Source organism: Lissotriton helveticus, chromosome 3_2, assembly GCF_964261635.1.
Source record: "Lissotriton helveticus chromosome 3_2, aLisHel1.1, whole genome shotgun sequence".
In the NCBI taxonomy this organism is placed as follows: Eukaryota; Metazoa; Chordata; class Amphibia; order Caudata; family Salamandridae; genus Lissotriton; species Lissotriton helveticus.
The window spans coordinates 101,446,804-101,461,886 of NC_136062.1; the positions used below are offsets into that span (position 1 = coordinate 101,446,804).

The 15,083-nt window shown below is 41.3% G+C and overlaps 1 protein-coding gene across 1 annotated transcript in view; it reads left to right on the top strand.

Moving 5' to 3' along the window:
• Window positions 1-15,083, top strand: part of UNC13C (unc-13 homolog C) — a 1,503,140-nt gene that overhangs the window by 458,238 nt on the left and 1,029,819 nt on the right. Inside the window, exon 6 of the mRNA XM_078684856.1 lies at window positions 4,648-4,719. Coding sequence (XP_078540982.1) covers window positions 4,648-4,719 — 72 coding nt within the window. The remainder of the gene's footprint in view (window positions 1-4,647; window positions 4,720-15,083) is intronic.

A 15,083-nucleotide genomic window follows, 5' to 3' on the forward strand; every position in this document is an offset into this window, starting at 1 on the left:
AATCCAAGTATTAAAATAAAACCTGCTGCTGACTGAACATGGCAGGCATATGATTGCTATAACAAACTAAAAATATCAGTGGGTACTCTTCTTGAAGAGGTACTGTAAATAGTGTATCATTACCTCAGTCGAGGTAGCTGTGCGCTCTATAAATATCTTTATTATTTTCCAAACTTTCCAGCGTTGCTGACACATTTGGAACCAAGATGTTGGTCAGTTTGGATTGGTAAAACATTAATACAATAGGCATTCCATAATATCTCCTGATTTAGAGGAAGTGGCCATGTGGTGTGCAGCACACTGAAGATGAAATGAGAGGCAAGTACGACCCATAAGCACTGCTTTGAGAGCTGTAGTATTGTCTTAAGAAATATTAAAATAAGCAGGAGCAAAGAAATCAAAGACGAACTATACAAGAAAAAAACAAAAGCAAAAAGACTGGCCAACCAGCCTTGACCCTGAAGCACACTCATTTCCAGGTGGATTTACACATGTGATCAGAAAATGGCATCATTCACAGTGCAAGACAGCCAATGACTTATGGGGAATGAACCATTACCCCCTGCAGTAGCCTGTGATGGATGGAAGCAGAGTTTAAATGACACTCAGGCAAACTAATGACAGGACACAGCTGACCCAAATGCCCTCTATGTACCTATATGGATATATATTTATATATATGTATGTATGTATTATGTAATGATTTTCTTTGTGACAAGATGCTGAAGACATCTAAAAGGAGACTATGGCAGAAATTATTACAACACAAATCTACTCTCATTTGTCATAGTCAACAACCAACAACAACATCATTCCCTATAAAGGTAATTTAACATTTTGTGTAACATGTTACAAAATACCTAACTACAGGCTTTAGCACAGTATAGTGCTAACAATACACCATTAGAATCATATTGCCTTCAATACATTCTTTTCAAAATAAGTAAGTAAGGCGTGATTGCTTTTTGCACCTATGTAATCTGGCATAACTTTCCCCAGTGAAGGCCTCTAACCTTTACCAGTGGATTGATACTATATATAACCCAAGCCTACTGAAATGCACAGAAGCTGGCATCCATCAGGAATATGTTTATGCAATTAAAAATATGTACAAAAATACAGTTGGTAAAACATTATACAAGCCCTCTCTATACTGCCTAACACAAATCATCACAGTGAAATTCTACTCCCAGGGATTGTCAGAGTGGGTGAGCGACACCAAAACCCTTGCCTACTATGGTAATCTGTGAAATTACTTGTAATAAAATACCTTTAAATGGCCTGTAACATAATGTGATGCTACACCACTGTTAGTGGTCTATTGGCTTTATCATTTGAATTCCACAGTAAATAGGCCAGCCAGGTCTATTACCTTTGTAATAAGTTTTCATAATAGACAGGCATGGGATAAACATTTTCCTGCACAACAATCAAGCATATAATGTTTATTAGAACATTGGAATGCTGGTAGCTCCATTCAAAACAAAGGGAGTAACCTGCACCAAAGTTCTTAGATACTAAGGTAATCTATGAGATTCGATGCAACTAAACACATATGTTTAGGCTTTAATACAGAGTACTAACAATCCATCACTAAATGACTATCCAACTTAACATCTGCTTTTCACAATAAATACGTTAGACCAACTGTCTTTATAATAACATTTCATAATAAACAAGCCAGACCTATAATCATGATCATTGGCTTGCCACCTTCACCAATTTAGTCCTGATGCATCGAGTATACATTTTGCTGAAAGCCAAAAAGTGCAAAAGTAGTCATTTTAGTAAAAGCACCCACATTTGGCCCAATCAAATCCTATACTCTGAGGGACCAACGTGGTGGTGGAGCCTAAACTCCTCTTTCAGTAGGCCTCTGAAAGCTTTTTATTTGTTGATCACATAAGGTCGTATGACAGTTGCACTGTCAGGCCAGATCTAAAAACCCAAGTATGTTAATTACTGTCATCCTCCCTATCTGTGATGCTGCTAGAGAATATCGCATTACAATTACATTTGTTTGCCCCTGAAAGTTTAAGCACAGGCAGCTGGATAAATAAGCAAAGTGATCACTAAGCATGGGCGGATTTTGCGGATCCACGATTCACGAATTTGCGGATTCACGGATCGTGGATCCGCAAAATCCGCGGATTTAGCGGATCGGCGGATTTGGGGGCGTGGCTTCCATGCCAGGAGTGGACCATCGTGCCAGATTGAACCCTGCCCTTCGTATTTATTCAAGAAGACGCCACCGTTTTGTGCCATACCTCTACTCAACTGGAGTACTTTCTACTGGATGATCAGTAAGTGCTACCTCGTTGGGTAAATGTATAGTGCTTTTACTACACTACAGCTGCTTAAAGTGGCAGAGAGTTGTCTACAGCGGCCAGGTGTGTGGTACTATGCAATCGCGCCGAAGGGCGCAGGGGTCCCTTGAGTGATCTGCCCATCATAGTGGGTAAATGGCGGGAAGACGGTGCACACCACGAGTGTGTGGGCGGGGCCAAACGGACGGCGCTTCCATGCGAGTGCACATGGCTCTTGTGTGTATACAAGGTCAGAGACTGATCAGAGCAGCAGATGTAGAGACAGAAGCCCCTGGCCACATAACAGCACGGGGATTGCGCTCGTGAAGGTCAAAGATGCAAAGGCCTTTGTCCAGCGTCACAGCTGATTTTCAACGGTATATTTGGGAAGAAGGCACACCTGCCCAGCCTCCACAACGGTATAATTCCATTCCTGGTCTGTAGTAATTAATTTACGATGGCGCCGGCAAGCTGCCAGCGCCATCCTAAGATAGTTACAAAATTAGCTTCAACAGGAAGCTCTAATAGATTAAATAAAGCAGGCGCTCGATGACCTGCTTTATCTTATCTATTAGAGCTTCCTGTTGAAGCTAATTTAGTAGCTATCTTAGGATGGCGCTGGCAGCTTGCCGGCGCCATCGTAAATTAGTTACAACAGACCAGGAATGGTTGAACTTTTGCCCCCGGAATCCGCCGCTCGCGGATTGCGAATTTTCTGCAAATTCGCGAGAGTTCGCGGATCGCGAATTTACCGAAAAAACGCAAAATTCGCGATCGGAGCGGATTTAGCGCTCATGCTTAGTGATCACAGCTGCATGAAGGGCAAGCACTTTGTATGTGCTGTGCTGTCAACCCACTTCATGAAAAGGACATTGGAAAGGTGGACCTGTGTGAAAAAGTGAATTATTAGTTGGGGTGGATGGTAGTCTAGCACAAGCGATAATGTTACTTTTCTTCTTAGGTCCAGTAAAGGTTTCAGTAATTCAAATCTAAGTTCAACCCTTAGTAGGTATGGCACAGAGCAGCCAGGTTTAAATTAAGAACATGAGTAAAGGTCGAACCTGGTTGGAGTATCCGACCTATGCTCTATCATGGTGGGCCTCAAATCGCGCATAGGTCCTAGTCTATCAGGAGTAGTTGCCCGGGGTTAATATTTAATGCTTATTTAATTTAAAACTTTAAAAAAATCTTATTTTGTTTCCAATTTATGGATTTTTTTCTTTTAACATCAGGCTGTTCATTTAAATATTACCTATTTTTATATATTGGAGTGGGTTTTTTATTGTATGGTGTTTTTTACTTTTTCACTGTTTTGCTTTACACATTTTCTTAAGCTAAGCCTGCCTGCTTCATGACATAGCTATCAGGGGTTCAGCTCAGATTGAAATTGGTGAAACATTAGCTGATCATAACAAGATAGTGACATTATTATTTGTGGCGTACTCCCATTCACCACAACTAATAATCCACTTGCTCAGAACCAACAAATGGCTGAGACTAAATATTGCAAAGGATTTGGAATAGAGAACAGCCCTAATTCTACAAGTAACTGTACTAAGCATGAACTAAAATGGAGAAAGTCCAATAATGCAGCTTTTCCAGACAGAAAGGAGGAAATCAATTAAGTGCTTTACTTTACAGATTAGTTGATCAAGTGTCACAATCAACAGTATCAAAGAAGGTGTACAGATGTAATAATATAGGGACTGTTGAGAGACCTGTGTCCTGCCCAAGCCTTTAAAATCTGGTCACCATACTGCTTTCTGTTCGATCTCAGGACAGAAAGCCATCATTCCAAAATCCAGGACAGCATAGGATTCAAGTTGATTTCAGAATCAATGTGTGTGGTAGTTCTCAATTGTCCTAGTTGTAGATGGGTGAAGCAAGATATGTCTGTATTTAGACTTGGTGTTAGTATGAAGGCTGGACTTTTTCAGTTTGGACAGTTTCCCATCTTCCTTACTCTGCTGAGGAACTACCTTTGCTGATAGAATAATATAACACAGGTTCAGGACAACACAAGTTCAAGTAACGGATGATCGATGGCCCAACCAATGCGTCAAACACAACCAAAAGGCAAATATCATATCCTGGATCATCCTGGATCCAGTGATGAAAACTCATCACTGGATCCATTCAGCTACTAGCATATACCTTCAGAGAAGGACGCATACACCTTTTTAAAGGTTTTGTATAAAGGAAGCCCCACAACTATAAACCACTTGAACAAAAGTATTTACAATGAACAATCTTGTACTTTACAACATGTTGTTTTGAATAGACAGTGAAGGCGTTGATATTACATTGTTGGTTTTAAAATAGTTTGTTTTCATTGTAACAGACACTTGCGGCTCGAAAGGCTGGCATATCACTGGCTATGGTCATCCGTACATCACTAAATAATGAAGAACTGGTGAGTGATTACAATAAATGATTAATATTTCATGAATTAATAATGTAATTTTCTATAATTTCATAGAAATTGAACTGACAACTTTTTTGCGATTTATTTTGTCTTCACTTATGGTAAGTATGTCAATGCAGGCTATATCACAGATTTTAGAAGTACATTAATATTTGCTCAACATATATACCTGTCACTGCTTTGAATGCCGGCTCATCAATTATTATTTAATGGGATAGGTGAACGGACTCATCCACTGTCCCCTTGGCGCAACATTTGGAAGTTAGTGAAAAGACTGTCACAAAGGGTTATTTTAAGGTTTTTATTTACCAATATAAAATACATTATCAGCTATACACATGTTGATTTAGTGATTCCAGTTGAAATGATCAAGCACAATGCAGGAAGCAATGAAATGTCACACACGATCACACCTGACTTTTGGCTGGAGAAAGGAATAGTAACAGATGAAGAAGGTAACTAGAGAATGGTATTCCTTGACGTGATATGCAAAGTATCTGATTCTATTTATAATTAAACGAGGTCAAAAAATCTAGTTAGAGAGTTTAAGAACAATTCCAGGTACAAATAAATGCATAATAATGGAGATGGTATTTCTCATTTTCCAGTAGCATGAAATGCATGTCTCCTTAATAAATAATGTTTTATTTTTTATCTAGGTGTTTATCAGTGTATCTGGCTAATGGGTTCGCTGAGGTTATTCACAGTGAGGATGTTTTTATTTAGAAGCAATTAAGTTTTCCTTATTATGTGCGTTAGATGGAATATTTTTCCACCAATTACAAATTAGAATTCTTCTTTTAGGCCCTCAGACTTTGATGGAGCAGATGACCCAGCATAAATTGATGGTTCATTTGCCCATCCAAGCTCTTGATTTCCCCCACTCCATTTAGAGGTGCAGAACCTGCTGTGATTCCAAAGGTGGACCCTTATCCGACTCAGCTTGACCATGCATTCCCTCCATTACTCACCATCAGGTGATAGAGATGGATAATGGAGCTATTTTGGGTGGGTTGACTATCATTAGATTGCCATTCCATGGACCACAATGTGAGGTATGCTGGTTCTATGCAGTGAAACAAATAATGGTGTCAACACTCAGGAAGAAACCTCCCTGCACAAAGGGACTATTGCTTACCAGTTGGAAAATGGTGCATGTCTGCAAACTGCTCTGCCTGTGGTATAACTGCCGCACTAGTGGCTGACTGAAGGATTTAGTGATCCTTGTCAGGCAGGTAGGGATAAATTAATCAGGCTGGGCGTCCCTACCAGGGGACTGGAGGAGATAGCCTCAACACATCTGGTGGTCATGTTCTTACGATACCTCCTTAGTATTCAGTTGTTCCCAGTACACAGGCTGGTAGACCCCTAAATAAGCATGCATGGTCAAAACACAAATTTGTTATTAAGTGACAGCCCCTGTCCACCACCCTGCTATCACCCAATACATAGATCCTCTTTTTGAATCTGAGATTTGCACACTGTGCACAATTATTGTTAGTCAACACTGTACCCCAGCACACGTAAGTTCAAAAGATCTTTTCAAAAGTTATTAGCACACAAAAAAAACAGGTCGATTGGTCGACTTTTCTTCTTTTTAATCAGTCTTCATGTTGCCAGTAGCTCAACTGTTCCCAAGCCAACACGTGTTTCGTCGCCTTAGTAAGTTAGTACATGCGACTTGTTCACGGCTGAAAGTTTTCACAGTATTGCAGTTTTTAATGTAGCGATAATTCCAGGCCTCATAAATCCCAGTGGCGTGAGGCGAAATCCAAAAGTAAAATTCCAAGCTGTGGGGCAAATGTAAGTGCGGTTTTTCCGCTTAAGACTCTGTCTGATGTAAGATTGTGGCTCTTTCTAAATTCACAAAGAAACATCACTAGGAAGACTAATGAAATTGATTTCTAAATGAAAATTACAAACATACAGAAGCATGGTTGCACGTGATCACGCACATATTGTTCATTTACACATTGGTGCATGCAATGTATTCATGCAATCGCATAGTAAAGCTTTTTTCTACTTGTAGAACTATTTTTCCCATGAAGAAGCCCCTTTTACTTCACCAACATCAGTTAGATAGAGGGCAGTATCTTTTTCCTTCCTAAAATGGAAATGTATTTTTGCCTAGTTTTCACAGGTATTTTTCAGGAAACGTTTGTAAATACCCACAGATAAGGATCTTTGTGGGAGTTTCCAACCTATTAAAGGCACTCCATCCATGAAGCACCCACTCAAGCCCTGAAGAAGATGTATTTACAAAGAAAAGTATGTCTCTTTCAAGCATAAATCCTTATTTTGATTATTTCAAACGTGGATATAACACATAAAAAGATAATTTGCAAATGTAAGCTAAAACTAGTCAGAGGCCAATTTGTAAATTGGGCCCTTTGAATTCGCAAAAGCACATCCTTTTCATACTCATCTGCAATAAAAGCACACTGGGTCCTCCTTTTGCTTTCATTTAGCATTTCTTCCGGGGATTCTGTCCTTGAGCAGACCTGCATGTTTCACTAACTCCCTCTAAAGCCAGATGGATGGACGTCCCTCCTTCCTGCCACAAGTCTCGGGTTTAGTTTGCTCGGGTTGTAGCTTACCAGTTGGAAGGGAAGAGTGTGTGTTGGGGGGGGGGGGGAGGGGGGTAGGGGATTCAAAGGAGACCTTTAGCCGAGACTTCATATCTGTATACCCAAATCATACACTCAACAAGAAAGACAGCACCTCTACGGTATGAACCTCCTCCTATTGTTTGACCCTGTATGCCTAATAGCTTGATGCCATCTATTTACAGGAGGTCACAAGCTATTTGCCCTATTCTGGAGTTTCATCAGGGCCTTAATATGACAGGAAACAAACTAGTGCCACCATATTCAAGGTCCGTAAGTGTCCACACCTCCTGTGTGCCTGAAGGCTGGAAAGATTCTCATTTATTTGAAATTAATCATAATGCCATATCTGGTGCACGGGTTATGGTGCTAATTTGGAAAACCGACCAATCAGAATTACTTATCATAAACTCTGGTACAATGGACTTGTAAGAATGGTCCCCACCACAACTATGAATAAAACTTTGGGAATATGTCAACTTCAACTGTGGGCAAATGAAAGTGAGGTGTTCAGGGGGGCATTCATATTACTTATTGCTTCAGACCGCTCTAATGAAAATGCCATTTAAGAAGGGTCATGGCATTTAACGAAGCCTTGTATATCCCCCAAGCCCAAGGTGTGTTCTTTACATATTTACAAGTGAAGCAGGCTTGTCATGAGCACACCAAGCAGTATCGCAATGAGTGAAGATGAAGTAACAGGAATTCACAATCCAGTAACGTAGTCTCCTGTACTATTATGGATCAACTTCATGTCTAACCATGGGAGTGTAAGGTAACACATTAATTTTTGAAGCACACTTTCACCCTTTGAGGCATTTTGTCATTGAATGATAGTCAACTCAATGATACTCTTCTAATCGACGTCAAACGCGTGAAGAGCTGAGTGGGCCCGACCAGTTCTGAACCTGGGGCTATGAGGTCAAACACTTATTCCTGACATGGATGCTTTAGAATAGTGAGCCACCAGAGTAGGCTGTGATAGCTCCAGTCGTGTTAAAGTGTTAAGCTGGATTTTTAAACTTTATGTGGGTAAATAGGTCTGGGTTTATAAATGGTCTAATGGATAGACCAGAGTTACCAAGTGCAAAAGAATTTGTTTTTCCATATCCCAGTCTTTTTTACTTGCGCACTCTCCTCGAGTCTGCGCATGCGCATCACTTGTAACCAAGCTACCCTGACAGCTTCGATCCTGTCCACTATCACAGAACCAGCCTTTTCTTTTCACCGTCAATACTCCCTAACTGTGGTTCAGGTTAAATACAGATCTCTTAAGGGAACTCAATACTCCTCTTGTTTATTGTGCATGGCTTATTGGCCAGATATCGGCCAGATCCCCGCCTCCTAAAACATGCACGTTCTCTTTTCCTTGATCTGAATGAGGGTTACAGGTCCTGACGTAGTGCAACATTTTTTGTGAATGCAAATCTTAAACTCAGTCTTTACCGAGAAAAAAGCAAGTTGCAATTTTCAAAAGACACAATACATGTCATAAAGGACGTTCTGACTTGGCAACTAATTGTGCATTGGAAGGAGGTCGGGGAGTGAAAGGGATGACTCCCAGATCGTACCAAATATCGATACTTTGTTACCGCAATTGCAGTCAAAAACCATTGATGAGATATTATTGCTCTTATAAAGTTGATGGCATCTCATTCACAGAGTGGAAGTTTTCCCCAGATTCAATATTATGAATGTGTATTTGGCAGTAGGGGCATAGACAATGATCCCGGCGAGAAGTGAAGTACCGCCATTATCTGATCTTTGATCGATTGGTATTGAAGCACTATTCATTGGCACAGTGACCTTTCTGTAGTTAGTTCTGACACACATCAATAAGAACAGATAAGGATATTTGTGGGAGTTTCCAAACTTTTAAGGGTACTCCGTCCATGAAGCACCCACTCACGCCCCGGAGAAGATGTATTTACAGAGACAAGTATGTCTCTTTAGTTTAGTTTCGTTTTTTACATTTATAGTGCGCAGCAGCTACCCAAAAAGGGTTTCCCGGCGTGAAACAGGCAAGTCAGGGCTTAAAAAAAACAGAAAGGTGATTTATCTGTCGAATAGTCAGGTTTTTAAAGACTTGCGAAACTGAGTATAGTTCATCTCATTAAGGAGTGCTGTGGGTAGAGAGTTCCAGAAGGAGGGACCAAGTTAAGAAAAAGACCTGCCGCCCAGCCGGGCTAATTTAAATTTAGGGACAACGAACCTTCCTTGGGTGGGAGAGTGGAGATTTCTGGAAGGAAAGTAGGGACTGGCCAAGAACTGAAGGTAGTGAGGTGCACTGCAAGATTTAATTGTTTGCATATAACTAAGTGCCTTGAACTTTATTCGATTTTCTACTTTAAGCCAGTGCAGTTTGCGTCGATAGGTCGAGATGGAAGTGATCTTAGGGACTCCACACAGAAGTCTGACAGCGGCATTTTGTACCATCTGTAGTCTATGGACTGCAGATTTATTAGACCATAGATAGAGTACGTTACCATAGTCAAGCCTAGATGTGATTAGGGCATTGACTACAGTTTTTCTAGTAGATTCCGGAAACATTCAGCAGATTTTTCTTAGCCATTTGAGAATGGTAAAGCAAGTCGCTGTGACTTTAACTGATTGGGGAAGCATGCTGAGTAAATCATCAATTGTGATACCCAGATTTCGAACTTGGGGGGAAAGGGGCGGAAGGTCACCCATTTCACATGGCCAGTGTTGGTGGTTCCAGAGATATTTTTGTTTTCCTAACACCTATACCTCCGTTTTCTCTCCATTTAGCGTAAGAAAATTTTGCTACATCCAAGACGCTATTTTATTTAAGCCAATTTTGAGAGAAGAGGGGGCAATTGTATTGTGTGAGGAAAGGGAGAAGATGATTTGGGAATCATCGGCATAAGAGAAAAGGGATAAGCCTGATGTCTCAGCCACCTCAGCCAGTGGTCTTACATAAAGATTGAATAACAGGGGGCTGAGGATGAATTCCTGTGGGACACCATGGGCGAAAGAGTGGACTTCAGAGCAGGCAGTTTGGGAGAATACTTGGAAAGTACAATTTAAAAGGAAAGCAATGAGCCAGTTTAATGTGGGCCAGCTAAAACCCTGTGACCTAAGTGTATTTATTAGCACAGTATGAGACACTGTATCAAAGGCAGCGCTCAAATCAAGTAAAATGAGCGCAACGATGTCCCCGTTGTCCAGATGGTGACGTTTGCTTTCAGTGACTCCAAGTAAGGTGGTTTTGGTGGGAAAACCCGCTCTGAAACCTGACTGAGAGGGATGGAGAAGTTCATGTGTTGTCACAAATTGGGTTAAGTGTGAGTGGATGTGTCCTTACAGAATTTTTGAAAAGAAAGGGAGTAGGGATATAGGACGGTAGTTACTGTACACCTCAGGATCAGCATTTGCTTTTTTAAGGAGGGGATGGATCATCGCATGTTTCCAAGTGGATGGAATAACGTATTCGTGCTGTGAAACATTAAGGAGGTCAATTATCACCGATAGTGAAGAAGAACTCCACTGTTTTAATACTGAACCGGGTAGTGGATCATTAGGAGATCCGGATTTGATATTGTTTAAAAGTTTTTTTAAGCTTTTCGTATTCAGTAGAGGCCAAGTCACAAGAGAATGGTCGGGGAGTGCAGATTTGTCTGCCTGATTTAGGGGGAATCAGCTAAACCGAGAGAAAGTTGTGGTGGAGAGGCCGCGGAGGGATATCTTGTCTGTTTCAGTACAATGTCTTGGTATATTTTATCAACTTTTTGGACAAAAAAAGAGGCCAAGGCCTCACAGTTGGGTTTAGTCAGTGCAGGAGGCTGTGCTTGAGTTTTGGAACCTGCAAGTTCCTTAACAGTATTAAGGAGAGTCTTGGAGCAGTTAGCAGCTTTTGCAATGGTAGTTGAAACAAAATCTGCTCCTGCTAATTTGCAGAGTTTGTGATAATGTTTTAGGGCATTTTTGTAAACAGATTTGGATACGGAAGTGTAATTCTTTCTCCACTTCCTCTCCAAGACTCATTGAACCATTGAGCAGGTGGTCGATGGTTATCAGTTTTTTTGTTTGTGAGGGGTAGACAGGTGTTTATGGCGTCTAAAAGCCAGTTCTGCGCTGACGAAGATAGCTGGTTTATTTGTTCTGAGAAAGAAGGTTTGTGGGAATCCAGAAAACTATTAAGGGCAATGATATCTAATTTTTTCGTATTTCTAATCTGAGACGCTGGCGTGCTGGTAGTGGAAGATAGATGTGCTGGAAGTGTTAAGTTAAATTTGATAAGGTAATGATCCGACCAGCTAGTTGGGAGAGCCGGAGAGCAAGAGATCTCTGTTAAGTTGGAGAAGATGGGGTACAAAAAGTGCCCTGCTACGTGTGTCAGACCAGAGTTTAGTAAATGAAGATTCAAGGAGGCCAGATCTAAGATGAGATTCAAGCTGTTTCTACATGCTGTATTTTCTAAGTGGAGATTTAGGTCTTCTAGAAGGGAGAAGTTGGCTGTTTTCATAGCATATGGCGCAATGAGTTCAGCAAAGTTTGAGGTCCAGGATGAGGAGGCTTTGGGGGGCGGTAGACAAGTATACCAGAATAGGTCAATTTAGGGGAGAGAGTCAATTTGAAATAAGCAGCCTCACAGTTTGGGAAAGGGAGATGTTCAAAGTCGCATTTAAGATCCTTCTTTCAAGCATATATCCTTATTTTGATCATTACAAACGTGGTTACAACACACAAAAAGATAATTTGCAAATGTAAGCTAAAACTAGTCAGAGGCCAATTTGTAAATTGGGCCCTTTGAATTCCTAAAAGCACATCCTTTTCATGCTCATCTGCAAGAAAAGCACACTGGGTCCTCCTTTTGCATTCATTGAGCATTCCTTCTGGGGATTCTCTCCTTGAGCAGACCTGCATGTTTCACTAACTCCCTCCAAAGCCAGATGGATGGAAGTCCCTCCTTCCTGCTACAAGTCTCGAGTTAGGTTGCTCGGATTGTAGCTTACCAGTTGGAAGGGAAGTGTGCGTGTGTGTTGGGAGGGACGACTCAAAAGAGACCTGAAGCCGAGATTTCATATCAGTATACCCAAAACATACACTTAACACGAAAGACAGCACCTCTGCGGTATGGACCTCCTCTTATTATTTTGTTTTTTTTGTTTTTTTTAGATTGTCCTCATACCACCGTAAGCGTCTGCCATCGTAACATTAGACCCCGTTTATCCTAGGCGCCCTGGGTCCATGTTCCTGCATAGGCTACGGGCCGCAAGGCCTGCTTCTTTGTACGAGGCTTGGTGTAATCCTTGCACGATCTTAAGCCAACCTTAGTGCCTTCCCCGAGCACAGCAAGGGCGCCCAAACGTTGCCTTCTGTACGGTCAAGCCGTGCCATTGCGAAAGCGGCCCGAAGCCACTTCTCATAAAGTGGAGCAGCTGGATCTTTTCATAATATACATAGTTCCCTGCGGGCCAATAGAATCAAATTTAAAAAGAGGCCAGTCTGTGCTTTAGATATGCAATTTTCCAGTGAAGAATTTAAGCCAAAAATGACCAATGCAGGGTCTAACTTAACTGTGTAGCCTAATATACCCCTTAGTGCCAGCTCTACATTCTGCCAATACCCTTTTAATTGGAAACATTCATAAAATATGTGCAGATCGTCTGCCTTAAGCATGCCACATTTAGGGCACCTAGGGGTTGGATCACTAACAAACTTAGCTACTTTATAAGGGGTATAATAAATCCTATTAATAGTAAAAAAAAATGGTTTTTCTTCAAAGAAGCTGATTTTACAAACTTATAACGGTTAGAGATAGATGGAAGATAAAACTCTGCAGCTCTATTTTCCAAAATTGATGATCTCCAAACCAGATGGGGAGGGGGGAGCTCAATATCTTCTCTATCTAGCAGGCTCCTGTACCATATCCCGACTTCCTTTTTGAGGGGGATGGGGTTTTGGAGCTTAAACTCTATTTCCCAATTTCCGCCAATATTGTTCTTTTCTGCAATGTACCACAAGCGTAGTTGTAAACATTTAAATCGTGAAAAAGAGTCTCCAATCCTTACTTTCAAGACCTCCCAAGGTAAAACCCCATCTACTGAGATTAATTCGGACCATGTACTTATGCCTACGAGTTCAATTGGCACTGCCAAGCTATCCTTCAAGCAGTCAGGAAGCCCCGGAGAGCCCCAGATTGGGGCGAAATCCGAATAATATTTTATACCCCACCTGGTTTTCAGATTCTGCCATGAGTTAAGTGCCGCCCGAATTACCTTTGGGCGAACTTTCTTGAAAAACCTTATAGCTCCAAATTTGTACAAGAAACCATCACCGCCCCCCTCATGTGTCGCCATTACCTTCAAGATCCTCCCACAATTATTATCGTTAGGGCGGGACAAAAGCCTGCGAATATTTTTGAACTTGAAAGAAAGACAATAACAGAAGATGTCAGGTAGTGCTAGCCCCCCTCAAGTAGTCTCCTCTTCAGCTTCTTCCAGGATAATCTGGAGTTCTTATTGGCCCATATAAAACTACCTATCTTACTCTTATTTTCCCAATAAGCTTAGAGGAAAATTCAAGGGGGATGGCGCTAAAAAGGTATGTTAGCTTGGGTAAGATTACCATCTTAACTATATTTATTCGGCCGTATATTGTAATTTGGATGTTTCTCCATCTAAGGAAAAGATGGTCAATTTCCTTTATTACTCTATTTAGGTTAGTCGAGGGGATGTTCAACAATTCTTGCTCTATACTAATTCCCAAGTATTTAAATCCAGGTCTCCCTTGACTTTCCCAGCCTTCAACTCCCCAGCACATTATCTCGGTCTTAAGAGTGTTCACTGAATAACCAGAAAATCTTCCGAACTCACTTAAAGAGTGCTCAACCTTTGGGAAGACCTCGATAGGGTTACTAGTATAGACTAGCAGATTGTCCGCATAAAGAGCAAATTTGATATTTAAGTCTTGAATCTGAAAAGGTGTTATTTGGGGATCTAACCTGAGCATTTGCCCCAATGGCTCTATGTAGATGTTAAATAATAAGGGTGAGATGGGGCACCCCTGTCGGGTGCCTCTCCTTATTTCGAACCTAGGGGTTAATTTTCCGTTTAGGAGGATAGTAGCAGATGCACCGTCATAGCATTTCACTAATGAACGTATAAGCAGAGGACCAAATCCCATAACCCTGAGGGTTTCCCAGAGGAAAATCCAGCTAACGCGGTCGAACGCTTTAGAGGCGTCATACGCTGCCACTGCAAGCGGTTCTGCCCTTACTACCGCAAGATCTATACAGCCAATCAGTTGTAATATCTGTTCCTGTATAAACCTGCCCGGAATAAACCCCTTCTGCTCATCCCCTATCACCTGTGGTATCACCTTGACCAATCTCCCTGCCAAAACACTAGTAAATATCTTATAGTCTGCGTTTAGCAGGGAGATTGGCCTATAGGAGTCTGCCTTCAGTGGGCTCTTACCGGGTTTCAGTATAAGAACAAGTGTTGCTTCCTTCCAAAATGGGGGTACCTTCCCCCCTCTATATAGATATAATTAAATAACTCTAGGAGTCTAGATATAATAGCATCGTCAAGAGTTTTATAAACTTCCCCTGGAAGTGCATCCGTTCCCGCTGCCTTGTTGGTTTTAATCTTGGCAATATGCTGTTTAATCTCTTCCTCTGTTATAGGACTTTCAAGTTGTTCTTGACTGTCATTGGTCAATCTCGGCAGATCTTTATTATGAAGCCATGTTTGAATGCTATCAATGTCAGGAACTACCTCC